Source organism: Phoca vitulina, unplaced genomic scaffold (assembly GCF_004348235.1).
Source record: "Phoca vitulina isolate PV1807 unplaced genomic scaffold, GSC_HSeal_1.0 scaffold71, whole genome shotgun sequence".
Classification (NCBI taxonomy): Eukaryota; Metazoa; Chordata; class Mammalia; order Carnivora; family Phocidae; genus Phoca; species Phoca vitulina.
This window is the reverse complement of record NW_022589774.1, coordinates 7,829,955-7,856,749: the sequence shown is the minus strand read 5'-3', so window position 1 is coordinate 7,856,749 and position 26,795 is coordinate 7,829,955. Positions and strand designations below refer to the sequence as shown.

At 41.6% G+C, this 26,795-nt stretch overlaps 1 protein-coding gene across 1 annotated transcript in view; it reads left to right on the top strand.

Moving 5' to 3' along the window:
• STX6 (syntaxin 6) overlaps nucleotides 1-26,795 on the top strand; it is a 49,274-nt gene that overhangs the window by 8,579 nt on the left and 13,900 nt on the right. Inside the window, exons 2-6 of the mRNA XM_032393070.1 lie at nucleotides 11,446-11,615; nucleotides 13,957-14,051; nucleotides 21,474-21,536; nucleotides 25,063-25,188; nucleotides 26,423-26,529. Coding sequence (XP_032248961.1) covers nucleotides 11,446-11,615; nucleotides 13,957-14,051; nucleotides 21,474-21,536; nucleotides 25,063-25,188; nucleotides 26,423-26,529 — 561 coding nt within the window. The remainder of the gene's footprint in view (nucleotides 1-11,445; nucleotides 11,616-13,956; nucleotides 14,052-21,473; nucleotides 21,537-25,062; nucleotides 25,189-26,422; nucleotides 26,530-26,795) is intronic.

Here is a 26,795-nt window from a genome sequence, read left to right as displayed (position 1 = left end):
TGACCTTGACCTGCGGTGGCACTGGTAGCGGTAGTACTACCCCAGGGGGCTGTGGAAGCAGCGGCAAGTGGAGGTCAAAATTGTGTGTAACTGTAGGTAACTAAATAGAGTCACTCTTTCCCCCACGAGAGTAATTGCAAAAGGTATCACAGTACAGTTGAATTTGGAAATGACGGTGAGGTCAAGTGAAAGGAGTGTGTGTGGTTTTCCCCTGAAATACAGAAGATGTGAGTATGGAAGTCAGGCAGTAACAAGAGCTCCCTCCCCCCTTACCAAGCACGAGGGATTGGTGGTAGAATGAGGTTGGTAGGATAGGGGGCGGGAGGGGGATATGGTTGCAGAGGCTCGCACAGCCTGGGTTTTTCAGGTTTCATTACGAGAATGGAAACCATCTGCCTTTCCTAGCCTCTCAGTATATTGATGAAACAGGAACCTCTCTGTAAAGAGTCATGCAGAATGAGCGCTGCCTGCCCCAGATACTGGTCTTGGGGCCGATTGTCTTTTTCCAAAGGTGGCCACCCCAGTATATATCCTGCCCCATTTGCTTTTCTTAAATTGTGAAGCTGGCGTTCTTCTATCAAGCTGGGCTCCCAGTTCCTTTCCCTGGGACCTGGGCAGACCTTTATAATTGCCTCACCTGACAATGCGGAAATGACACTGCTTGACTCCCGAAGTTTGAGTCCTAAAAGACTGCCCATACAGCTTGCACCTGCATCTTCCTGACTCGGGACGCAAGGCTGGGGTGTCCGGAGCGAACAAGGAATAAATCCAGCTCCACCCAAGCTGCTCTGCTAGGGAGATCATGTGGAGAGACACAGACCCAGAGACACTACTGAGGAGCCTATGTTTTTGCAGCCCCAGACACTGTGGAGCAGGGACCAGCCATCTCTTCTGTGTTCGGCACGATCTCCTGACCCGCACAGTCCATGGGCATAATAAAAGCTTGTTTTACTCCACTGTGTTTTGGGGTGGTTGTTACCCAACCACAGTAACTGGAACAGTGCCAATTCAGAGTCTGTCAGCATGATCAAAGAAGAAATGAGGAATCAGAAGGCTGACGGAGTTGCAGCTACACTTATTCTGCAACTTGTTGGCATAGCCGAATGGCAGATTCTGCAAAACCAAAGCTCCCTCATGGCTGAGATAATCCTTCCTCTAGCTTTACTGAGAAACTTGGCAAGATCTAGATAATAAAACTTGGGGATTTTTATGGACATCTAGATGTGTTGCCTTTAGCCCTAGAGGTTGGTTGTTGGGATGGTGGGCCCTTCCCCGTGGTGGAACAGACTAGACTGTTGGACAGTAGAGGCTCAGCTAGCAATGACAGAGGGTTAGTGTTTGGCTGGCTTCAGAAACAAACTAGGTTAGTTCTGACAGTGTCAACTTTTTATTTATAATGAATGGAGTAATCTGGTTTTGAAAGCTTTGATGACTTCATTTTTCCCAAAAGATACATTCTTCAAAGATGTGGACTGTGTTTTCATTTTTGACCGTTGCTTACCAGTAGTTCCCTGGGCATTGAGGCGGATTGCAGTGAGGGACCTTCATTCTGGTGTTCGTGCAGTTTAACCCATGAGGATATGACAGGTCCCTTGATTTTGATAGACCATTTGGTAGACAGCAAGGCAGAAGATCTTCGTCCCTAGCATTTTCCAACACTGACTCTTGTTGCCCATGAGCTGTGTAAGACAGAACTGACTTTGGAAACATCTGTAACAGATGTGGCAGCAGAAAATCTGTTTGACTGTTGTGGGGACCTTCTCTGGAGCTAAACCTGTGCTTCCTAGGAAAGTAATTAGCAAGTTTTTGGTGAAATGGTGTCAGACAGGATTCCCAGAGCTGTTGGTGAGCAGATGGTTAACCAAGAAGTTTGCTAAGCCGAAGAGCTCCAAAAATTCAAGGTATACCTGGCCCCTCGTGGAAAGTTCTGGGCGTCAGACTTCAGTCATTCCCTTCACATAGTTGAAAGAAAAACCTCAAATAAGTAAACCAGACTTCACAGGAAAAGGAAAGCAGTGTTTTGTGATTTTCACCTTTCTGGAGACTATACACAAACGTGGATCTCTGTTGCCTAAGGAGTCAGCAGCTGCTGCTGTCTGGTCCGGGTGCTGCGCTCACATGGGCTGTGCGGAGCCGGCAGTGCTAGGCTTGTGTGTGTGTGGGAAGTGCGTAACTAGCCGCTTGTTACAGAAGCAACTCCCTTGCCCTTCCTGAGTGAGTGGTGTGAAGAAAACTCAGTGGGCTCTTCTCCTTCTCTTGTTAAAACCCTCACAAATCTCAAACAGATGACACTAGTATATACTCCCCTGTCTTTTTGTTGTTGTTCTCTGTCCTGTTAATTGATTTACTTGGAATGCCTAGTGATTGTAAATATTTAGTTCCAGATATTTACAAATGGTTCCTAATTGAATGAGTTGTCTCACTAGAGTCTCACGCGTTATTAGGTGTGGCTTGTGGCTCTTGAAACTGACCAGAAACCCCAAGTTCTCTTGAAAATTCTGGTTACCATTAATATTTGGCTTAAAAAGGGATTTGTTTGTGACACATGATGTTTTCTACTCTGCTTTCATGCCTTCTTTTTCAGGCTAGCACTAAGCTGAAATGAAGTTGGGAAGTGTTTTAAACTTTGAGGGTCCCCACAAGCTGCTGTTAAAATAGGGTTCCTTGACACACTGCAGGCTCTGGCTTTTCGAGATTTGAACCATGTTCCACTTTTGTAATTCCTTGAAACATTTGTCTCAGAACTGCAAAATAATGACGACTTTGCCTTTCTTATGTCTGTGCCACTAACTGAAAACCTCTTAAAAAATAAGAGATTGAGAGTGGAATAAGCCAGGTCACTGGCCGGGCCTGTGGGGTGTTGAATGTTATCCTGGGATTGCTTTGCGGCATTTTTCTGATTCCTGCCATTTCTTTGATGTCTTCTTCAGAACGTGCTTAAGGCCTCCTTGGTTTCACTCTGTGCTGCTAGAATTGAATCCATCCACGTGCCCCTCCTCCCCCTCAAGTCTGACTGTCAACTCTTAGGAGTTGTGGTTATGAAAGTGTGGTCCTTGGATCTCAAGGGGTTCTTGTCCCTTTCACAGAAGAGTCCCTTAACCTAAAACGCTATTCATAATAACTCAGACGTCGTTTGCTTTTTCCGTGGTGCTGACATTTACACGATGATGCAAAAAGCTGTGGCAGGTAAAAGTGCCGGAGCCTCAGCTTAGGTCAAGGCAGTGGCAGCAAACGGTACTAGTGGTCACGGTGTTCCTGCCTCACGGTGAGGAAGAGAAAAAGTCATACTCCCTTAAAAATGTTCTTCAGTGAAACAGTAAAAATTAATTGTATCAAATCTTGATCCTCAAAGACACTTTATTTTTAGGGGTATAATTTACCTACAGTAAAATTGATCCTAATTTTTTGTGTACAGTTCTTCAAAATTTGACAAATGGTTACAGTTGTTTGTAACCACCACCTCCACAAATAAGATATAGGACAGATCCATCCCCCCTAAAGGTTTGTTTCTCTGTGTCCCTTTGTAGCCGAACTAACATTACTTTGCTCCTTGGTGAGTCACAGGTAAAAACTACACCAGGTGATGTGATGAGCACTGGGTGTTATATGCAACTGATGAATCACTGACCTCTACCTCTGAAACTAATAATACACTATATGTTAATTAATTGAATTTAAATAAAATTAAATTAAAAAAATACTACGCCAGGTGAGTTGTTGCACAAAGGAAACTATTTGCAGCAAATAAGGAGATCACGGGGAATAACTTCCAAAGCTGTGACTCCCTGAACAAGTGTGGGTGGGTTCCTTTTATTTAGGGTTAGTGTGAATATTTAAAAAGGAGAGCCTCATATGTAGAGGTAGGTGGAAGGTCGCACATGTGCCTTCAGGAAACATGCCTATGCGTACATTTTATGTTATGTAAATGAGGCTTGTTCTCCTCCTTGGGCGGAGAATTTAATAATATAATGAGGCAAAGGTAGTTGTTGGTCATTCTAGAAGTCACTCTATGGTCCATCTGCGCAGGCTTGAGTTGGGGCTTACACTCAAACTGGTCTGGGTGGTCTGGGTTGGCTGGAGGTCTTGTCAGGTTAATCACTGTTGCCTGAGGGGTTGTGGTTTTCAATTTTTGGCAGTTATGACTAAAGCTACTATAAGAATTTGCAGGTGGTTATGTGAACATAAGTTTTCATGTCACCTAGAAGTGAGATTGTTGGGTCATATGGTAAACATGTTTAAGAAAGAGGCACATTATTTTCCAAAGTGGTTGTACCATTTTGCATCCCCACTAGAAATGCATGGGAGTTCCAGTTACTCTACCACCTGGTCAGCCCTTCAGCATTGTCATGTGTTAAGCCATTCTCAGTTTGTAGTGGTATCTCATTGTGGATTTAATTTGCATTTTTTCTAATAACTAATGGTATTGGACATCTTGTGTGCTTAGCTATCATCTGTATGTCATCTTTGGTGAAGTGACTATTCACATCTTTTGCCTGTTTCCCTTACCCACCCCACCCCCCCCCCCATTTCTTAATTGGGTTTGTTTTCTTGCTAAGTTTTGAGAGTTTTTAAAAAATTATATTATAGATAAAAGACATTGATCAGTTATGTCATTCATACATGTTTTCTCCCAGCCTTAGTACACAATTTACTATTCTATGTGACAAACTGAGTATGCCAAAGTACTTTTGCTATATTGTGAAATAAGATGGCTGTCTCCAGGAAAAGCAATTTGTGATTGAGTTACTAGCTGAAATAGCTCATTTTTTTTCCTCCACAGACTCTCATTTTTACTTGAAAGAATGCCTGGCAAACTGACTATTGAGACTTGCACATGTTCTCAAATTTCAAAATTATCTAAAAAGTACTTGAGATATTTTCTCAAAAATGAAGAAAGTGAACCTGTCACTTACTAGAAAACAATTGATAGTTTTTCTGCCGATGATAAAATTAGAGCCTTTTTTAAAAAATAGAATTTTTTAAATTCCTATCATCTTATGGGTTCCTAATAGTTAAATCTCTCTGATGAGACTGGTGGTGATATTATATGATTTGGAATATTGGGTAGTGAAAAGAGTCAGCATTTGCAAGACCTGTAGTACTCAGTAAACTAATACTTTCCAGATGACCAGTATATGTGAGAAAATCAAACATGGGTAGGTAAAAGATCCATTCAAAATACAAGGTATAGCAATGGATGGTAACATGGAGAGTTCAAAAAGCCTTTGATACAGTTTCAGGTTCCACATTGCAACTAACCTTTAAGAAACTGCCACTTTGTTGAGTTTTGGTATAGGGTCAAAAAAGAATATGCACAATTATCTAGGGGTGCCTGGTGACTGGGTCGTTAAGCTTCTGCCTTTGGCTCAGGTCATGATCCCAGGGTCCTGGGATCGAGCTCCGCATCAGGCTCCCTGCTCCGCGGGAAGCCTGCTTCTCCCTCTCCTACTGCCTCCTGCTTGTGTTCCCTCTCTCGCTGTGTCTCTCTCTGTCAAATAAATAACTAAAATCTTAAAAAAAAAAAAAAAAAAGAATATGCACAATTATCTAAACAGGCTATTAAAATACTCTTCCCTTTTCCATCTGTCTATCTGTATGAGGCTGGATTTTCCTCATATACTTCAACAGAACATGTCAACAGACTGAATGTAGAAGGAGATATGAGAATCCAGCTGTCTTCTGTTAAACCAGATATTAAAGAGATCTACAAGCATGTGAAACAGGGTAATTTTTTTTGTTTTAGAAGTTTCATTTTGCAAAAATATTAACATGTAGCAAGTTCACTATATTTGATTACTTGATAAATACTTTTTAAACATCTGTTTGAAATTCTAATATGGTAAATGGGAATAGATAAATAGTCCACATCAATCTAAGTTCTTTGGGGTCTTCAGTAATTCTGAAGGGTGCAAAGAAGCTCTGAGATCAAAAAAGTGTATGGATTGCTACTTAAGAGAATTTAATTTGAGCATATGGTTGTGTTCTGGGGGTGGAGAATGTGGTATGCCCTGAGTCGCCTTTGGTTTAAGGCTTCTCGTTCTCAAAAAGGAATTTAAATGTACTTTACAGAATTGCTAATTTTTATATTCTTTATTTTTATTTTTAAGAATATTTTATTTATTTGTCAGCAAGAGAGAGCATGCACAAGCAGGGGAAACAGCAGGCAGAGGGAGAAGCAGGCCCCCCACTAAACAAGGAGCCCAATGCAGTACTCGATCCCAGGACCCCAGGGTCATGACCCGAGCCAAAGGCAGAGGCCTAACCGACTGAGCCACCCAGGCACCCCTAATTTTTATCTTCTTTAAAATGAGATATTATAGATACCTCTTTAATCCTGTGTTCTATTATCATAGGTGATATTCAACACTTAGAAGTAAACCAAGTACCTGGTATTATGGGAAGATGTGTACCTCTTTCTTCACCAAATCAGCCAGAAACCTTACGAGAAAGTAAAAACATGTACTTAGTCCCTCCCCTTTTTATGTTAAATAGAGTTTCTCATTAACACTGAAAGTATAGGGCTGGTATGGGAGGAACAATGAGAGGACTCTGCTAACCCATAAACTGGGTGTTAAACAGAACTGGGGAGATGTCCTGTTGGCCATATAGGTAAATGATATATTCAGCCTGGCCCCATAGCTGTATTCTCTGTTTTGACACTTACTTTTTAGCTCTCATGGGTATTTTCTAACCGAAATATTATTGTAAATCACCTTTCTTCACTTTGCTAGTGCTTTATCTTCTGGTATTTAAACTGTCAGAGGGGCGCCTGGGTGGCTCAGTTGTTAAGCGTCTGCCTTCGGCTCAGGTCATGATCCCAGGGTTCTGGGATCGAGCCCCACATCAGGCTCCCTACTCAGAGGGAAGCCTGCTTCTCTCTCTCTTGCTGTCTCTCTCTCTGTCAAATAAATAAGATCTTAAAAAAAAAAAAAAACTGTCAGAGGGAATAGGATGCATGCAGTTTCTGTTTTAAAGTCATAGGCAGCAAACACCCTGAGTGAATACCCAGAAGAACTGGTTAAGAAGTCATTGAAGGATCAAAACAGATCTCTTCGTTTAGGTGCATGAAGATTATAATCTTTGTATACTAGAGACTGTATAATTATAAAATGATTCCTTTTTGGCTTTTATATGCAGTAATACTCAATTATAACATTTAAACTGTGGATATTGGCCCATTGTTAGGCGGCCAATTTTTTTTGTTTTTCGTTTTTTCTCTTCTGTGTCTATCTTTATTTGCACTTCTGAAAAGTAATAGTGTCATTCTCACTACACCAATATAGAATGCTACCTCAGAAGTGGTTGGTCTTTTTTTTAATGTGTATCACTTTTATTTATTTATTTATTTTCCAAGTTTTATTTATTTATTTATTTATTTAAAGATTTTATTTATTTATTTGACAGAGAGACACAGTGAAGTGAGAGAGGGAACACAAGCAGGGGGAGTGGGAGAGGGAGAAGCAGGCTTCCCACCGAGCGGGAAGCCCGATGCAGGGCTCGATCCCAGGACCCTGGGATCATGACCTGAGCCGAAGGCAGATGCTTAATGACTGAGCCACCCAGGCGCCCCTATTTTTCCAAGTTTTAATTTAAATTTCAGTTGGTTAACATATAATGTAATATGAGTTTCAGTTGTAGAATTTAATGAGTCAGCACTTCCATATCACACCCAGTGCTCATCACAACAAGTGCCCTCCGTCATCCCCATCACCTATTCAACCCAAATCCCCTCCTCCCACATCTCCCCTCTGGTAACCATCAATTTGTTCTGAACAGATAAGAGTCTGTTTCTTGGTTTTCCTCTCTCCCCCCACACCCCATGCCCATGTTTCTTTGTTTCTTAAATTCCACATGAGTGAAATCATACAGTATTTGTCTTTCTCTGACTGACTGACTTTGCTTAGCATTCTCTAGCTCCACCCATGTCAAATGGCAAGACTTCATTCTTTTTTATGGCTGTGTAATATTCCTCTGTGTGTGTGTGTGTGTGTGTGTGTGTGTGTGTGTGTGTGTGTACACATACATATGTACACACACATACCACATCTTTATCCATTCATCAGTTGATGGACACTTGGGCTCTTTCCATAATTTGGCTATTGGTAACACTGCCGTAAACATTGGGTGCATGTAACCCTTTGAATTAATATTTTTGTATCCCTTGGGTAAGTACCTAGTAGTGCAATTGCTGGGTCATAGGGTAGTTCTATTTTTAACTTTTTTTGAGGAACCTCCATACTGTTTCCAGAGTGGCTGCACCAGCTTGCATTCCCACCAACAGTGTAAGAGGGTTCCCCTTTCTCCGCATCCTCGCCAACATTTGTTGTTTCCTGTGGTGTTAATTTTAGCCATTCTGACTGGTGTGAGGTGATACCTCATTGTAGTTTTGATGTGTTTTCCTGATGATGAGTGATGTTAAGCGTCTTTTCATGTGTCTGTTAGCCATCTGTATGTCTTCTCTAGAAAAATGTTTATTCGTGTCTTCTGCCCATTTCTTAACTAGATTATTTGTTTTTGGGGGTGTTGAGTTGGATAAGTTTTTTTTTTTTTAAGATTTTATTTATTTACTTGAGAGAGAGTGCACGAGAGCACATACATGAATTGGGGGCAGAGGCAGAGGAAGAAGCAGACCCCCCACTGAGCAGGGAGGCCGATGTAGGGCTCGATCACAGGACTGAGATCATGACCTGAGCTGAAGGCAGACACGTAACCAACTGAGCCACCCAGGTGCCCCTGATAAGTTCTTTATAGGTTTTGGATACTAACCCTATATCAGATACACACTTGCAAATATCTCTTCCCTTGGAGAAGGCTACCTTTTAGTTTTGTTGATTGTTTCCTTTGCTGTGCAGAAGCTTTTTATTTTTATAAAGTCCCAATAATTTATTTTTGCTTTTGCTTCTGTTGCCTCAGGAGACATATCTAGTAAAAAGTTGCTCTGGCCAGTGTCAAAGAGGTTGCTGCCTGTGTTCTCCTCTAGGATTTTGATGGTTTCCTGTCTCAAATTTAGGTCTTTCATCCATTTTGGATTTATTTTTGTGTATAACGTAAGAAAGTGGTCTGGTTTCGTTCTTCTGCATGTGGCTTTCCAGTTTTCCCAGCACCATTTGTTGAAGAGACTGTCTTTTTTCCATTGGATATTCTTTCCTGCTTTGTTGAAGATTAGTTGGCCATATGGTTGTGGGTCCATTTTGGGTTTTCTATTCTGTTTCATTGATCTATGTGTCTATTTTTGTGCCAGTACCATACTGTTTTGATGATTACAGCTTTGTAATAGAGCTTGAAGTCCAGAATTGTGAGGCCTCCAGCTTTGCTTATCATTTTCCAGATTGCTTGGGCTATATGGGGTCTTTTGTGGTTCCATACATTTTAGGATTGTTCTAGCTCTGAAAAATCCTGTTGGTATTTGATAGATACCATTAAATGTGTAGATTGCTTTGGGTAGTATAGACATTTTAACAATATTTGTTCTTCCAATCCATGAGAGTGGAAGTGGGGAAAATTTTCAGAACTTTGTGACTATATCTAATTTGAAAGCATTCTAAATCATAGCACTTAATGGCCTAGTTTCACTCTCTAAACAAGAAACACACTCACCTGCTATATGTATATATTATACATATTTATATTTAAAACTAATAATATTAGGAAATCTTCTAATGAGATTTTGGATTTAAAAATGTCTCAGATTAAAGACAAGCTACTCAATGGGAGAAGTATTTGCAAATGACATCTCTGATAAAGGGTTAGTATCCAAAATATATAAGGAACTGATACAGCTCAACACCCAAAAAACAAATAATCCAATTAAAAAATGGGCAGAAGACATGAGCAGGCATTTCTCCAAAGAAGACATATGGATGGCCAGCAGACACATGAAGAGATGTTCAACATCACTCATCGTCATTCGAATCAAAACTACAATCAAATATTTGAACTACATTCAAATCAAAACTACTATGAGATATCACCTCACACCTGTCAGAATAGCTAAAACCAAAAATGCAAGAAACGACGGGGGTATTGGTGAGAATGCAGAGAAATAAGAACCCTCGTGCATTGTTGGTGGGAGTGCAAATTGATGGAGCCAGTGTGGAAAACAGTATAGCGGTTCCTCAGAAGGTTAAAAATAGAACTGCCCTACGATCCAGGAATCGCATTACTGGGTATTTACCCCAAAAATACAAATACATTAATTTAAAGAGATGCATGCACCTCTATTTATTGCAGCGTTATTTACAATATGAAAATTGTAAGCAGCCAGTGAATGAAAGCCAAATATGAGAGCAGCCTGAGTGTCCATTGATAGATAAATGGATAAAGAAGAAGTGGGGAGGGGGGTGGGAGGATGGGTTAGCCTGGTGATGGGTATTGAGGAGGGCACTTTCTGCATGGAGCACTGGGTGTTATGCACAAACAATGAATCATGGAACACTATATCTAAAACTAATGATGTAATGTATGGGGATTAACATAACAATAAAAAAAATTTAAAAAAAAAGAAGAAGAAGTGGTGTGTATATATACAATGGAATATTATGTAGCCATAAAAAGAAATGAAATCTTGCCTTTGGGAACAACATGGAAGGAGCTAGAGGGTATAATGCTAAATGAAATAAGTCAGTCGTAGAAAGACAAATATATTATTTCACTCATATATGGAATTTAAGAAACAAATGAGCAAAGTTAAAAAAGAAAAAAGAAAAAGACAAACCAAGAAACAGACTCTTAACTATAGAGAACAAACTGATGGTTACCGGAGGGGAGAGGGGTGGGGGGATGGGGGAAATAGGTGAAGGGAATTAAGAGTACACTTATCATGATGAGCACTGAGTAATGTATGAAATTGTTGAACCACTATATTGTACACCTGAAACTCACGTAACACTGTATGTTAACTGTACTGGAATTTAAAAAAGAATTTTTAAAGTCTCAGATTAAAATACCTCCCTTCTGAAAGACTAGCTGCATGAGTAACCCTTCCTCAACCCTTTTTACCCTCACCACCCCTCCCCCTACCCCAAGAAAAGGAAAGCTGTGTTAGGACTTGTACATGTGAGTATAAATTACTATCACACCAAATGGCAGCATGTGTGAATGTTAATGGCACTTTAGTTAATTTGTAGGATTGCTGCTTATATGACTTTTAAGTATAGGCTGTTCAGAGAAAGATTAAATTTTGTCCTCAGATAAACCTGATATAGCTATTTAAATAGTGACTATTTTATTCCAAAATCAGCTGAGAACATAATACTGTTATTTTTAAAGGTTTAAACTTTGATATTTGTTCGCAAAGAGCCTTCTGTAAAGATCTAAAAACACTTTTGGGAGTGGTAGTTTGCTGAAGATGGTATGTGATCACAGGTGTTAACTTAGGCAGTAGTTAACTCGTTCCTGGAACATGTTGTCTGTGATTTCAGTCCTTTCCCCTCACCTTGATTACAGAGAGGTACAGAAAGCAGTCAACACTGCCCAGGGATTATTTCAGAGATGGACAGAGCTCCTCCAGGACCCTTCCACAGCAACGAGGGAAGAAATCGACTGGACCACCAACGAGCTGAGAAACAACCTCCGGAGCATAGAGTGGGATCTCGAGGACCTTGACGAGACCATCAATATCCTTTTCTATGGTGCCTATGCCTTTGGGGTCGACAGAAAAGTGAACACGTTTTTATCCTGATTTCTCAAGTTCGTCGATAAGATATTTCCTTTTATAATGATTGATACTGCTTATATTTGTACCATGACACACTTGAAATACTTGCCCAGTAAGCCAAGGGGCAGGGGCCACCTTCTTCTACGGTGCATGATAAATCCGGCAACACGGAGACAGTGTGGTGCAGTGGTTATAAGCTCGGACCCCAGAGGCAGACCGTGTGTTCAAGTCCTGGCTACACCAGTTACTAACTTTGTGACTTTGGGCACCTTGCTCTCTGCTTCAGTTTCCTCTTCTGTAGAAGGTTAGGATAACAGTAGTTACTGTCTCATAGGGTGGTTGAAAGTTGAACAGGTAAGTGTGGGGCCTGACACGCAGTGAGCTGCCGTGAGTGTTAGTCACTATTCCGTAGAGGTGTATACAGACCAGTGTCCTACATTGTTAATTAGAAATCAAAAGAAAATCCTTTTGTGGACTGTCTTTTTTCTGTTCAAGAAGTGATGTGTTACAACGCCAGTGTCCATCAGAGAGCATTTTGTACCATGAAACTGCATTTAGTAAAAGCAGATCTGTTCTGTTAAGTCATGCTGTTGAGGGGAGGTCCACTGACCTGACTGGCGAACCAGAGAATGATGGCCTTTTTTCAGCTGGAAAAATTGCAGTTAATCAAAAATTTTGAAGATATGCCAGTTGCATGTTCTCAGTTCTCTCTCGTTCTCTCTGTAAGTGTGATCTAGGAAACCAGCTTTTCAGGTTCATATGCAGTTAATAAGTGGAGGGTATAATCTATTTATAATATTTCTATTCATCAGATGACCCTGGGTACCTTTTAAATTATTTTAAAAAGTATATTGTTAAAAATTAGTGGAACAAAATGTGTGAGAAGGTGGGATCAAAAACACAGGTACAGGGAGATACCTTGAGATAGAGGGAAGAGAAGAAGATTGGGGAGACAGAAATTGTGAGAGGAGGAGGACAGAAGTGTTAACAGATACACACACACCTTGGAGATACTGTGGTTCGGTTCCAGACCACCACAGTAAGGGGAGTATCGTGGTCTCAGTAAAGCGACTCAAGTGAATTTTTAGGGTTTCCTGGTGCATATAAAAGTTATATCTACACTATACAGTAGTCTGTTAAGTGTGCAGTAGTGTTTTGTCTAAAAACAATGTATATACCTTAATTTAAAAATACTTTATTGCTGGGACACCTGGCTGGCTCAGTCAGTAGAGCATGTTAGTCTTGATCTCAGGGTTGTAAGTTCAAACCCCACGTTGGGTGTAGAGATTACTTAAAAATAAAATCTTTAAAAAAATACTTTATTGCTAAAAAAGTCTAGTCATCATCTCAGCTTCCAGTGAGTCACAATCATAGATCACCATAACAAATATAATAATGAAAAAGCTTGAAATATTTTAAGAATTACCAAAATATGACAGAGACATGAAGTGAGCAGATGCTAGTGGAAAAATGGTGCCCATAGACTTGCTCGACACAGGGTTGTCAGAAGCCTTCAACTTGTAAAACACAATGTCTGCTAAATGCAGTAAAACAAAGCACAGTAAAACGAGGTATGCCTTTGTATTCATCATTCATTCAGCAAATAATCATTGAGTGTACCATGTGCTGGATATTTTGTTAGTTACTGAGATTGGATTGATAAAGCAAAACAGTATACCAGCCCTCATGGAATTTATGGTGGGGAGTAGAGAGGGGCTCAGGGGACAGGGGAACAGACATTAATCAAATAACAACACTATGTATTTGCAGACTGTGAGAGAAAAGACCAGAGAGCCATGCGAGTGTCTGACATGGGGCAGCAGGACCAGGCTGGGAATAAGGAGATTAGGGGAAACTTCGAGGAAGCCTCAACCTCTAGAATAAGCAGGATTAGCTTCTTGACATAAATGGAACGGTTTGGAACAGCAGATGAAAAAGGCTTGCAAAGCTGTCATGGGAAAGATGATCTGAAGTCAGAAAAGAGTAAACAAAGAGTGCTGGCAGGCATCTGGAAGAGCCCAGCTCAGCCGTGGTCAGCCTGCCATGCATGGATTTGTAGTGAACCCAGTCAGCAGGGGCTGTGTTTCTTAACCTAATGGGTCTTTTCCACTCGGAGGCACAGAGATCCTCATAGCTGTGGGAAGAGAAAGTTTGAGAATGATGTGTGTCAAGTTGACAGTGTTTTAAGAAACATCGAGCCAGATCTTACTGCTTACCTGTAAGAGATTTTGTGGTTTAACATGATGATGTTTGTTAGGTTTTTAATGATGAAATTGCTTTCCCTTGACTTTTTGACCCACGCATAGTTGAAGCAAACCCTAGAAAATTCAACCTCGATGCAACTGAATTGAGTATAAGAAAAACCTTCATCACAAGTACTCGGCAAGTTGTCAGGGTAAGGAATATGGTCTTACTGTGTTATTTGTGCAAAAAATAGCCACACTTCTCAGAACTCTTTTTTTTTAATTGTAAACTAATAGGTCAACTCTGAAACCACTTTTTAGTATGAATTAAATGCCAGTTTTCTTCCTAATTTCTCTGATTCAAATAAAGAAATCTGTTTGTAGTATTGTCTAGCTTATTTCTTGGAGCAAAAATGAGAGTAGATGACCGGCTTTGGGGAGGTTACTTGTCCATAGCTTTTGTTTCTCCAAACCAGTTATCTTTTTGCCTCTTTATATCTCGGTGTACTGTATTTTTGGACAAAAGGAAGAATTACTATTGTAGAAACCATTTGGTTTCTTGATTGATTGGTAATCACTTTGCATTGTGAAGAGTGACTCTTACCAGGTTTGGATAGCGGCCTCTTCCACCATCTGAATTGCTTCTGGAACCTTTGCAACCCATGTTACTGACATTTCCATATACAACTGCTTGACAGCCTTTCGGGAGCTGTCCAGAGCAGCATCCATCAGAGTGCAAAACACCAATCCAAGTGAACAAATCTCTAGTCTCAAATTATATAGCTAATAACCTATTGTTTAAAAAAAAAAAAAAACTAAGAGAAAATATCATTTAAGTCAAATCTTGTCTCCTTGAGATATGTTTGTATTTTGAAACTATATGGCTAAGCCATTTGATTAGCATAACTAGATGTAAGAGAACCAGCTGTCTTTAACATATGTACTAGAAAGCAGCTTCCTTGAATAAAGAAACTTGGGATCATACCAGCGCTAACATATGGCTTTTTAGGAGTCATCTCAGGCAGGAACCTTGGTATGTGTTTGCCAAAGACTTTATGTCATGTGATTTCCTTTTGAAATTATTTCAAATGGTAGGTTATCACTGAACTTTAATTCTTGTGTCGTCTTTTATTCATTAGTTGCCTTTCTGTGTGTGTGTGTATAAATTATTGTTAAATAAGCCCATACTTTAATGGGCCAGTAACCCTTTGGGACCTAAGTACACCATCTATATGCACTGAGCATTTGTATTAGACACTCCTAATTTCTAGCCAGTTCAGAATGTTATTCTGACAAGAAAGCCCCTTATTCCAAGAAGGTAAGTCCCCAATTATTTATTTTATAAATATAGTTTGCTTTTTTATTTTTTGTAATAGATTTTCTGAAAGACACTGCTGTAGAGGCTGGTATTTAAATAGCGCCTGGCAGTGAAGCATAAATTCCTGAACTCAATCACTGTGTTTGTTCTTTTTGCAAGATAGTACTTGTAAATTTTGCAAATTGAAATTCAGAGGTAAATATATTGAAAGTTAAGTTAGTTGGTATAATTGCAAGTAGAAACCAAAGTTCATTTTCTAATACTTGAAGAGGTTTTTAAAGTACATTCTTTGAAGGAAGTATTCTTTTTTTTTTTTTTAAGATTTTATTTATTTGAGAGAGAGTGAGAGAGAGAGAGCACAAGAGGAGAGTCAGAAGGAGAAGCAGACTCCCCACTGAGTGGGGGAGCCCGATGCAGGGCTCGATGTTGGGACTGTGGGATCATGAGCTGAGCCCAACGCAGATGCTTAACCGACTGAGCCACCCAGGCGCACCTGAAAGAAGTATTCTAAATCAAGTCCATATTTCATATATAGTGTTGCAGTCCTTCTAGAGTTGAAGTCTAAAGCATACTCAACTGTAAAATCCAACTGAGTATTGTAGAGTTTTTAATCATTCTTGTTTTAATTATGACCCCTTTTTCGGAAGCTGTTATTGTTTGCTAGTTGTAGGTTAACAGTACGTAACTGAGCTTTTGCTGATCTCATTTTGATAAATTCTAATTGAAGTCCTGTAAGAAGAGAAGGAGGTAGTAATGATGCCAACTTGATTTTTTTTTAAAAGCACCCTGTGGGGTGCCTGGGTGGCTCAGTTGGTTAAGCGACTGCCTTCAGCTCAGGTCATGATCCTGGAGTCCCAGGATCGAGTCCTGCAACGGGCTCCCTGCTCAGCAGGGAGTCTGCTTCTCCCTCTGACCCTCCCCCCTTTCATGTGCTCTCTTTCTCTCTCTCTCTCTCATTCTCTCTCTCAAATAAATAAATAAAATCTTTAAAAAAAAAAAAAAGCACCCTGTGTTGATTGACTACTATTGCATTTAGTTAAGCAGCATTTGCATACAGAGATCTCTGGGTTCTAGTTGGAGGAGATAGAGTAGGATCAGAGAGTTAGCCAATTTGGGAAATGAGACCTAAGACCACACTCTGATTTGGGATTTGTCTTTCACAAGCTCACGTAAACTCCTCTGTTAGCCATTATCAATAGGTTTTCATTGAGTTGCTCTAAACAGAATACATTGGGACCCACAGCTGATGCCAGAGTGCTTTCTCCTCCGTAGGCTGGACAATCAGTGATGCATTGTGCACGTGTGTGTCTGTGGTTGCTGTCTCTGAAGAACTACATTTTTCTCTTGTTTTTCTTTTCAATTAATGTCCATTGGTTTTGCTTTTAGAAGCCTTCCTTGTTTTAAGAGTCTTGTTTTCCCAAGTGTCTTTTAAGGTTGTACAGTTTAGTAAGTTTTGCTGGCGGTTTTTACTGAAGAAAGCAAAATACTCTTGTGTGTGTGTAAATAGCCTTTGATAATTTTGAAGTAATCATTTTTACATTTATGGAGTTACCTACACAACAGCGATTTTGCATGTGGAATTTTTCTGTTGTGGAAATATGTTCCAGGAGTGACCTCATTTTAATTTCGTAGCAAAAGGTTTTGCAGTGTGTGGCAGAGGAATACGGGGGGTGAGCTGTTAGGAGACCTGAGTTCTAGGCTTATCCGTGACCTTAATAAATTTTCATCATGGCAGGTCAATTAGCTTCTTTCGCTCTGTGTTTTCTTTATCAATTAAATGGTCCTCACAGACATTTTCTAACTTTAACTTTCAAAGGAATGAGAACTATACATCCCTGTGGGGGGAAAAAAAAACCCCATCTTGTTCCAACCCAAGAGTTGTTCACATATCATTCTAAGTCAAGACAGACATGGTTCACCAAAAAGGATGAGGTGTATAGGGTGTGAGACCTCTTAGTGTGAAGTACTGGGGGATGTATAGTGTCCCATTCACTCAGTTTGGAAGACACCATGAAATGGGAACAGGAGTGTAAATAACCAGGACATTTATTGCTCTTTTGGCAGACAAACCAAATTGTATTGGTACTGCTTCTTGACTGCTGGTTCTAAACTTCATGTGTTAGAAAGATGATTGATTATGTTTTTGGCCTGATGGGTTATTATAGAATGCTTAAAACTTTGTAGTGACTTAGCTTAAAATTCCAAATCCTAATAAGAAGGTAGTCTGTTGCATGGTATCTTACAGCTTTTAACGTCCGTAGAAAAAATGCCATCCTGGAAGTGAAAGCCTGGTGCTTTACCTGCTGCCATGGCCACACACAGGACGCACACCACACACAGGATGCACAGCACACAGCTGTGGGGGAAGTCATGGCCATCAGGGCTAACCGCCCCTCCCCCCCACACATATATTTTATTAAGCAGAAACTTTAAAAACTGGAACTTTTAAAATATCTATTTCATTAAAGTAATGCATGTTCATTAAAGAAAATTAGAAAGATGTTAATAAGAGCAAAAGCTAGAAAAAGAAACCTAAGCTCAAAATAATAAACACCAAATTTTGTTACATTTTCTCATTTTGTTAATGCATGACAGTTGTATTTTTACATAGTTGATCATACTATTAAGCAATCATAAGCATTTTTTATTTTTTTTAAATTAAAGGTAATCCATACTTGCTGTTTTTAAAATGCAAATAATTTTGCTGTATGAGAAAGGTGAAAATGCCTCCCGCCCATTCTGTAATTCCACTCCCTAGAAATAATCACTATTAACAATTTTACATATTATCTCTAGCCATTATATGACCCTGAAATAGACTCTTAAAAGAAATGACATATTATTCTGGATTTACTCTAAGTTACTGTTCTCTGGTTTGGACCTGCTGTTTATTTCTGTTTTTCTTTCATATTATAAATAACACTGCAGTGTACATCTTTGCTTTTTTTTGGGGGGGGGGTATATATTTTACTTTTTTTTTTTTTAAGATTTTATTTTTAAGTAATCTTCACACCCAGTGTGGGGCTCTAACTCGCAACCCTGAGATCAAGAGTTGCATGCTCTACCAACTCAGCCAGCCGAGCACCACTTTTATATTGTTTTCTTAAAATAAATCCTGTTAGTGGAGTTGCTAGGTCAAGGCCGTGAATATTTGATACAAATATCACAGCTCTTGATACAAAATGTCAGGTTTTTTCAGAGTCCAGTTTACCTTCCAGCCATTGTTCCAGAACAGTAGGGTTTTGTGGGTTTTTTTACATTTTTATTGAAGTATAACAATAGAGAAAAGTACATATATCCCAAGTATACAGCATGAAGAATTTATAAACTGATTCACAACCATGGAAACGGCAACCAGAAGCATTCCAGAGCATTCCTGGCACCCCCTAGAAGCTTCCTTGTGTCCCTTTTACAGTCTTTAATTCCCTGCTCATTGTCCTGACTTCTAACAGCAAAAACACATTCTATAGCTGAAATTCAAAGTTTAATTGAACTTCAGTTACTTTTTCCATAGCCGTGTGTTGATATTTTCATTATGCAAGTAATGTTTATTGTTTTGAAAAATACTATTATAAAATGTATTAAATGCATTTTTAAAGCATATATTATCCATACCAATGAACATTTCAGATATTTCTCTGCATAGTTAATAATATATATAGGATTGCACTATTATTATTGTTTGATTGAATATCCAAATGTCATCTTAAACTCTAATTGGTAATTGGTAACAGGCTCACTTTAAGGCTTCTAGAATTTAAAAAAGAGCAGCTCAGACTTCAGTATTCATAAAACTCACCCAGGCACTTGTTAGCTGTACCTTAGAGTCTGCCTGAGTAGGTCTGGGTGGGGTCCAGGGACCTGCATTTTTTCTTTTTCTTTTTTTTTTTTAAGATTTTATTTATTTTGAGAGAGAGGGCAGATGCAGGCGGGGGCGGGCAGAGGGAGCGGGAACGAGAGAATCTCAAGCGGACTCCACGCTGAGCGCGGAGCCCTCAGGGGCTCAGTCTCACGACCCTGAAATCATGACCTGAGCCGAAACCAAGAGTCAGACACTTAACCAGCTGAGCCACCAGGTGCCCAAGGGACCTGCATTTCAGCTCAGGTGACTGACTCAAGCAAATCTCACACATTTAAGAAATATGACTTATATCACTGAATTCCCTTTGTATTTTGTGGCAAATACTTTCTTTTACTAAGTACATTTTTCTCAGTTTCTATGGGTGGCCTTTTTTTTTTTTTGTCTTTGAGGTTTGCGAATGGATGAAATAGGTAGAGAATCCTAGAATTTCTGGGTCAGCTGGACCCTAGACGGAGCACCCCTCAGATGCGCTGCCTACCCAGTGTCATTTCCAAGGGCTCAGGTATCCTCTTGTTGAAGGCCCCCAACAGCAGGGAGCTTGCTCCTTCTGGACGCGCCATTTCTTATCTGGGGCAGCACTGGTACTTTGTGACAGGTTATAGTAAAATGATCTCTTTACTTTTGCTCTGCTTAACATTTTTTTCTGCAGAAAAACCAAAGTGAGCTTCTAAAACATGAACCAGAATACTCCATGGCCCTGCTTAAAATACCTTAAGGCCTTCCCATTGCCTTTGCACAGGGGCCTGCGAGCTATATAAGAACGGTTTTACATTTTTTAAAAGGATAATTAGAAAACACACACACAACAAAGAGTGTATGACAGGGACTGAATACTTAATACCTACTCCTTATCAAACAGAGTTTGCCAACCCCTGCCTCAGGATAAAATCTAAGGCCCGTGTTTTTGGCCAGCCTTCTCTTCTTTCCCCCAGCCCTGAACACACAGTTGGCTCCTGCAGCCTCCCTGGCCTGCTTTCTCCACAGCTAAAGGCGCTGAGCTTTTTCCTGCCTCCAGGCTTTTGTACTTGCTGTTCCCTTTGCCTGGAATTCTCAGCCTCTAGCTCTTTCTGTGGTTGGCTCATTCTTGCCCTTCCGATCTCGATTCCAGTGTTACCCCCATCCTTCTAAAGTGGTGTCCTTCACCCACTCAATCCCAGCCCTGTTGGTCCCTTCCTTCCCAACACAGTCATCAGTTTATTGACGTGTCTGTGGGATTACTGTTTGCCCCTTCCTCACCATGGTACCCTCTCCACGCGGGCAGGGGCCTTGCCTGTATTGCTCACTGCCCTATGTGGGCACGTATTAGGCTTTAGGGAGCATTTGCCAAACGTAAAATGGGCACTTGGAAAGTTGGATCAAGGTGGTTATTACTAAGACTCACCACAGTAGGAATGACAAAAACTGTGGCACTGTCCGATCCGCTGTTCACCTGTCACGGGTCTTGGAAGAAGTTTCTGAGAGCCTAATACCTCAGCGTTTGCATCTATAAAATAGCCTACTTGCCAACAGAAAATTGTAACGTATTGTGGCAGCCTTTTTTTTTTCCCCAAAGATAATTTGTATTACAGTAATTATGTATTCAGTTCAAATCATTTTAAAGTATATTGGGTTGTGGTTAAATACAAGAAAAAGCGTTCATGTTTAATAGTGTTTTGCTTCGGGTTAAGTAATGGGTCCATTCATTTTTCTTTCCATACAAAATTATTTTTGATATTGCTCTAGAAATTCACTCTTGTGTTAGAAATAGTCTCTACTGGGGGCGCCTGGCTGGCTCAGTCGGTAGAGCATGTGACTTTTGATCTTGGGGTTGCGAGTTTGAGCTCCACCTTGGGTGTAGAGATTATGGGAGGAAGGAAGGAAGAAAGAAAGGGAAGGAGGGAGGGGAGTCTATTCTACACATGAATCCAACTCAGAAATAAAATAAATAAAATAAGAATACTAGAAAGTGTTCTCTGGTGTTTAGTGGTAAACAGACTTGATCCTAAAGTGTGTGGTTTTTCCCATGCATTCTGTTTGAAGATGCTGGCCCTTGAGTGCAGACCTCTGTGTTTGCGCCGCAGGATTGCCATTTACTGACTGTGTGACCTTAAGAAAGTATCTTAGCCTTTTTAAATCTCAGTCTTCTTACTTGCAAAATGGAAATAATAGCAGCTTCACAGGGTCGTTGTGAAAATTCCGTGGTATCTCGTGTAAGTGTACCACGGTGTTGCGGCCTCTGGTAGGTACCCAGGAAATACGAGTTCCCTTCCTCTTTCTTCCTGTTTGAATTCAGTATCAGAATTGAGGGAATGTGAGTCTATTTTATTTCCTTTGTTTTTGAGACTTACAAGCTAAAGAATGCTGTCTTTTTGTTTAAAAAAATTCATAATAATCTGTGTGTATTTTGTTAGCCTGTAAAATGTTAGCCGTGATTTTGTTTTCATTCATTTTCTGGTCTTCTACTCATCTCATTAGGACATGAAGGATCAGATGTCAGCTTCATCTGTGCAGGCATTAGCAGAACGAAAAAATAGACAGGTGAGTAAACATCTGAACACACAATATCAATCAAATATCAATCAAATAGCATGGTTAGATATTTGGAATTAAAAACTGCTGATGTCTGTGTATTGTGTGTTCACGCAGAAGACTTATACATGCTGAGCTTGGTGTGAGGCTGGCAGGTGTTGTGAAAGTCTGGTCAGCTTGCCCCAGTGCTACGGTCCTCTGTCCCTCCCTCCCTCACACCCTCTGCTTCTCTCCTCTGGGCCCCCGTAGCTCCTTCTGCTTCTCCCTGTAGGCCTTACACACAGCCATTCACTCTGCCCGTGCTGCCCACGTGCTCTGGGAAGTGCTGTGATTGCTTTGTCTCCTGTCTTTTTCTCTGCTTTCTCTGCTGGACCCCAAGCTTCTTGAAAGTGAAGAGCAATTATGTCATGAGCTGTTTTTAAATCTCTAGCTGCTATTCTATTGCCCATAGAACTTACTAGACATCTAATGAGTGAAATTTTATGTGAAGACATTGGAGGAACCTTAAATGTGTGTTAAATTAAATCTTTCATCGTTTTAAGTATTTTTTTTGATATGAGGTCCAGTTTTTATTAGTTATTACAGATAAATTATGAAACCTGATTTCAAAAACGCCAGTGCAGATGACGGCATATCAAAAATAAAACCTACAGAAGACCAGTCCTTGAATTTAAGTATCTTTTTTTTAATTTTTTGATTTTTTTTAAAAGATTTTATTTATTTAAGAGAGAGAGAGAGAGAGCATGAGTGGGGGGAGGGGCAGAGGGAAAGGGAGAAGCAGATACCCTGCTGAGTAGGGAGCCTGACATGGGGCTCAATCCCAGGACCCTGAGATCATGACCTGAGCCGAAGGCAGCAGCTTAACCAACTGAGCCACCCAGGTGCCCCGTGTCTTTTTTTTTTTTCCAAAGATTTATTTATTTATTGGAGAAAGAGAGAGCGAGCACATGTATGTACAAGTAGGGGGAGGGGTAGAGGGAGAGAATCTTAAGCAGACTCCCTGCTGAGCAGGGCTCCATCTCACAACCTGAGATCATGACCTGAGCCGAAACCAAGAGTCAGGTGCTCAACGGAGTGAGCCACCCAGACTTAAGTATCTTTTTAAAATTAGACACTTTGGATAGAAATTCCCTTCTGACTGATAAAATCCTTTTAAAAAATTTACAACAGTCACCTAAAATTTAGATTTAATTTCAATTCTGTTCAGACTCCATCAAGTTACTGATAATCCATTTAGTAGACTGGTAAGAAACAGCTCATCATCATTAACTAGGAATCGGTACATCCTTACTTTAGACCTGTGGGTATTTGTTGACCCATGACATTTGAAAACAAGTTAAGAGTTCAAAGAAAGGGAGGGGCTCTCCAGATATCACCTGCCTAATTTTCCTGTTGCCTTACCCTGCATTTCGTTCTTCAAGTCACTGTTGTAGCTTTTTCTTCCTGTCTCCCTCCCTTCCTCTTAATAGTGCAGTGGGGAACCGCCAGGCGCTAACCCAGCCCATCTGGCACTAACTCTTGAAAGGAGCTCTAGGGCATGGCCAAGGCTCGCAGCTTGAGAGTTCCGTTTTTGTCTACACTTGAACTTATAGAAGTTGAGGAACGGTACCCGAAGCAGTTGTGACAGTGAGATGGGGAACACTGGGCCTCCGTTCCGCCAAACTTGAATTGCTTTATTCTCTAGAGAGTAAAAGTTGAACCACCATAAATAAAACGTGTACTTACACATTGCCTCTCCAAGTATGGCTTGGGATTTTGTTTTTGGCGTGGAGTGAAATGTCATAGAGTCACAAATTCTCAGGGAATGGCAGGACCAGTTTTCTCTCATACTCGAGCAGGCCCAGTCTGCCTCACTGCTTCGTGCCAGGACCAGGTGCTGTGCTCCAGCCTGCTTAGCCAGGACCTCCCCGCTCCAGCACCTGCGCCCAGGCTGGTCTTCCCATGCTCTGGGCCCTCTCCATCTTCGTTCCCGTGCAGATAGATTCCTGGAAGTCAGACTAATGACATCTAATCTGCTTCACAGTGAAGCATAGACAACTCTTAACGGCGTGACATATGTCCACCTAAGTGCAGACCATGAATAGACTAGAAAAAATAGCCCCGACTATGATCCCAAGGGTGCACAAGGCTGGTGGAGCCCCCAGTTCTCTGTCGGTAGCCTAATGATGCACTCTGTATAGACTTTTTCTGACCTTGAAAACGTCACTAGGCCTCAGTGTCCTCCACAGAGATTCTTAGAGTCTCTGCCTCGGAATGAGCAGGATCTTCTAAACTTGACAGCCCTAAGATCAGGTTGGGCAGAGCCATCTACAGAAGGCCTTGGGTCTGCTTTATGCCGGAGACAGTCCCCATCCGGCTTCTTGGCTGGACTGAGGCCCTGGGCTGCCAGCAGCTCTCCTAACTCCCTCAGAACTTAGGCTCTGCGTCCTGAGCTTCTCCGAGCCCCGTCCCTGAAGTGTGGCCGATGGACTGAAGTCACCTTCGAACGTCAGGCCAGGAGGTCCATTTCAGTATCAAGGGGCTATTGAAGGGTTTTGCAGACAGAAAACCAAGGAACCCGTGAGGCTTTTAACAGTTCCGGAGACAAAAAGTACCTAGTAAGATCTGGCACTTCCACAAGGAAGAAGAATCTTAGTCAGCAGCATCTTCTGGTTCTTTGTGCAGGGCTGGTGTGAGCGGTAACTCTGACCAACTAGTCAGATGGGCTCGCGGGGCTCCCGGTCAGAGCCCACTACCGAGAATGAGCTCTCACATTCCTGGCCAGCCTCTTCATGGAAGGGAGACTTATCCTTTTTCCAGACTTATCCTGTTCTGGCTGCAAACTTCCTTGAATTCATATTGGGAAACCTGACCCTGGGGAAGAGCTCTGACTTCGGGACCAGCACTTGCCTGGGTTATGAGGGTCAGGCGCTCACTTGTGACCATGCCTGCCTCGGAAGCAACCCCCGGTTCCTATTTGGGACGCCGGTAGCCTTTTAGTTCAACCGAAGGGCACTGGGATTTACTCATGGGTTCAGTTGAACAGACTTTGGTGGGTCTGGTGCCTTCTGTACATGAGGGGCTGTGACTTGGCTCGTTGTCATTCCAGGGAGCTCTCCCCGCCTCCTTCCGAAGAAACCCAGAAACTTTCTTGGCTCATACTTGAATAAAAAGGGACCCTAGGTCTGTGGAATCAGATTGGAGCCTATGGGTCTCTGATGAACTTCCGAGGGTGCTAGGAAGAGCTGGCCTGAAGACCAAGTGCTTCTAGATTGTAAAGCAGTGTACAGATGGGCGTTTGTTGATTTAAAGTTGACCTTTATCTGTATTTTAATGGGACAGAGCCCATTTCTGAGTCCCGTTGGGAGAGCTTGGAGGCAGTGGGTGCCCTTCCTGGCATTCCTGAAATTGTGCCACACAGGCACCAACCTACACCGCTACGCAAAAGGCTGAGCCGGCGGGAAATGCACTGCGAGCAGTCTGTGGACTCTCTGTCCCTGTGCTGGAGCATTTGCTCAGATGGTAACGGCTGGTTCCCTCCGCCCCGCTCTCACAGGCACTCCTAGGGGACAGTGGCGGCCAGAACTGGAGCGCGGGAACGACGGACAAATCCGGGCGCCTGGACCGCGAGCTCCAGCTGGCCAACTCCCATTTCATTGAGGAGCAGCAGGCTCAGCAACAGGTACCGGAGAAGCCACCGAGGGAGGGAGGCGGGGCACCTCCCTGCGTTCCTCTGCCACCAGGGGGCGCTGTGACCAGTGACAGCCCCGGGGGGACCGGAGCTCACCCCGCGGCTGCCTGTCTGTGTATGCAACCATTGTGTAGATGAAGGGTTTTTAAAACCTCCTTCAGAGCACGACCTTTTCGGGAGAACCAAGCTTGATTAGGTCTCTTAGGAAAAGCAGACCAGACATCCAAAACTGACAGACAAGGCCATTGATTTACAAAAAAAAAAACACCCCAGCAACCTCTTCCCCCGCCTCCACTTGTATGCTCAGTTTTTTGTTCATCTCAACAAAGGCACTTTCAGAAAAACTGAGTCCTTGTTTCTTCATTGCAAATCATTGCTGGTTCCATTATATGTAAAAATGATTGCTTTGGTGGAGGTTCTAGGGTAGAAGGAAAGTGAGGTTGATTATGATTACATTGTGGCTTTTGATATGTGTTGTATTTTAAAAAGGAAGCTAATAATGTATCTGGGGATTTGAGGATTATCTATCCATTGAAACTGTTGGTTCTTAAATATTATGTTTTACATATACACGTAGGTTTGTTCTTTTTCCATTAGCCTGTCTGTTTAACCAGTTGTCTACTTAAATTGCTATTAATCAAGCAAATTTTTTTCTTAATAAAAAATGAGGAGGCTACACCACAATTAAAAGTAATTATTTATCACTCAGTGGTTGTCCTTGAAGCAGCTTACAGCCACAGGGCCTCCTCTAGTTTGTCCTTGAGAGGAAGGAAAGGACTCTATGCAGTTTTCCCACATTCACAGATTTGCCGGCCTCTCTCTTGGAGTCAGGCCGAGGCGGTCTTTTGTGGATTGAGACCTTGACCCTGGCGGTGGGCTTCCTCTTCCCCAACATCCCATGTCTCAGTGGTCACCACACAGGTGCTTTTGACCCTGGCTTGTTCCCTCGTCGGACTTGAGCCAACCAGAGTAACTCATTCTTGGTGGTTTCCAGGCCTGCTGACTGTTCACAAGTTGGATCGGCAGGAAGTATCAGTAGCTTGTCATCCCAGCCTTTTGAGCAGTGTGTTCTCAGAGGCGATGGTCTGGTCCTTCGATTTCTGGGCTTTGCTTCTGAATGAGAATGGTCCCAAGTTGGCAAAGAAGCTAGCAGCTGCTAGAGTACTGGGCTTGGGACCAGGTAAGATGGAGTTTAATTGCTTCTTCCCCATTTCTCTGGCACCAGTTGATCGTGGAGCAGCAGGATGAGCAGTTGGAGCTGGTCTCTGGCAGCATCGGGGTGCTGAAGAACATGTCCCAGCGCATCGGAGGGGAGCTAGAGGAACAGGCGGTGTGAGTACTGACACGCCCCTCTCGCTGCAGTGAAATTGAGGGGCAGAGCCATCTTATGAGACCCCTGAAAAGCCTGACAGTTACATGGCTAGTAAACCCAAAAGCCGTTTTACTTCTATAGCTGCATCTTTATTCTGCCTCCCCCAAAGAAGCACATTGATCAGATAAAATTTGAACAGGGTTTGGGCAAAGTTATTATCATGATTATTTTTGCACCCTGCAAAAACAGATACAGATTCCTCCAAGCGGATTCTCAGAGTGTTGTG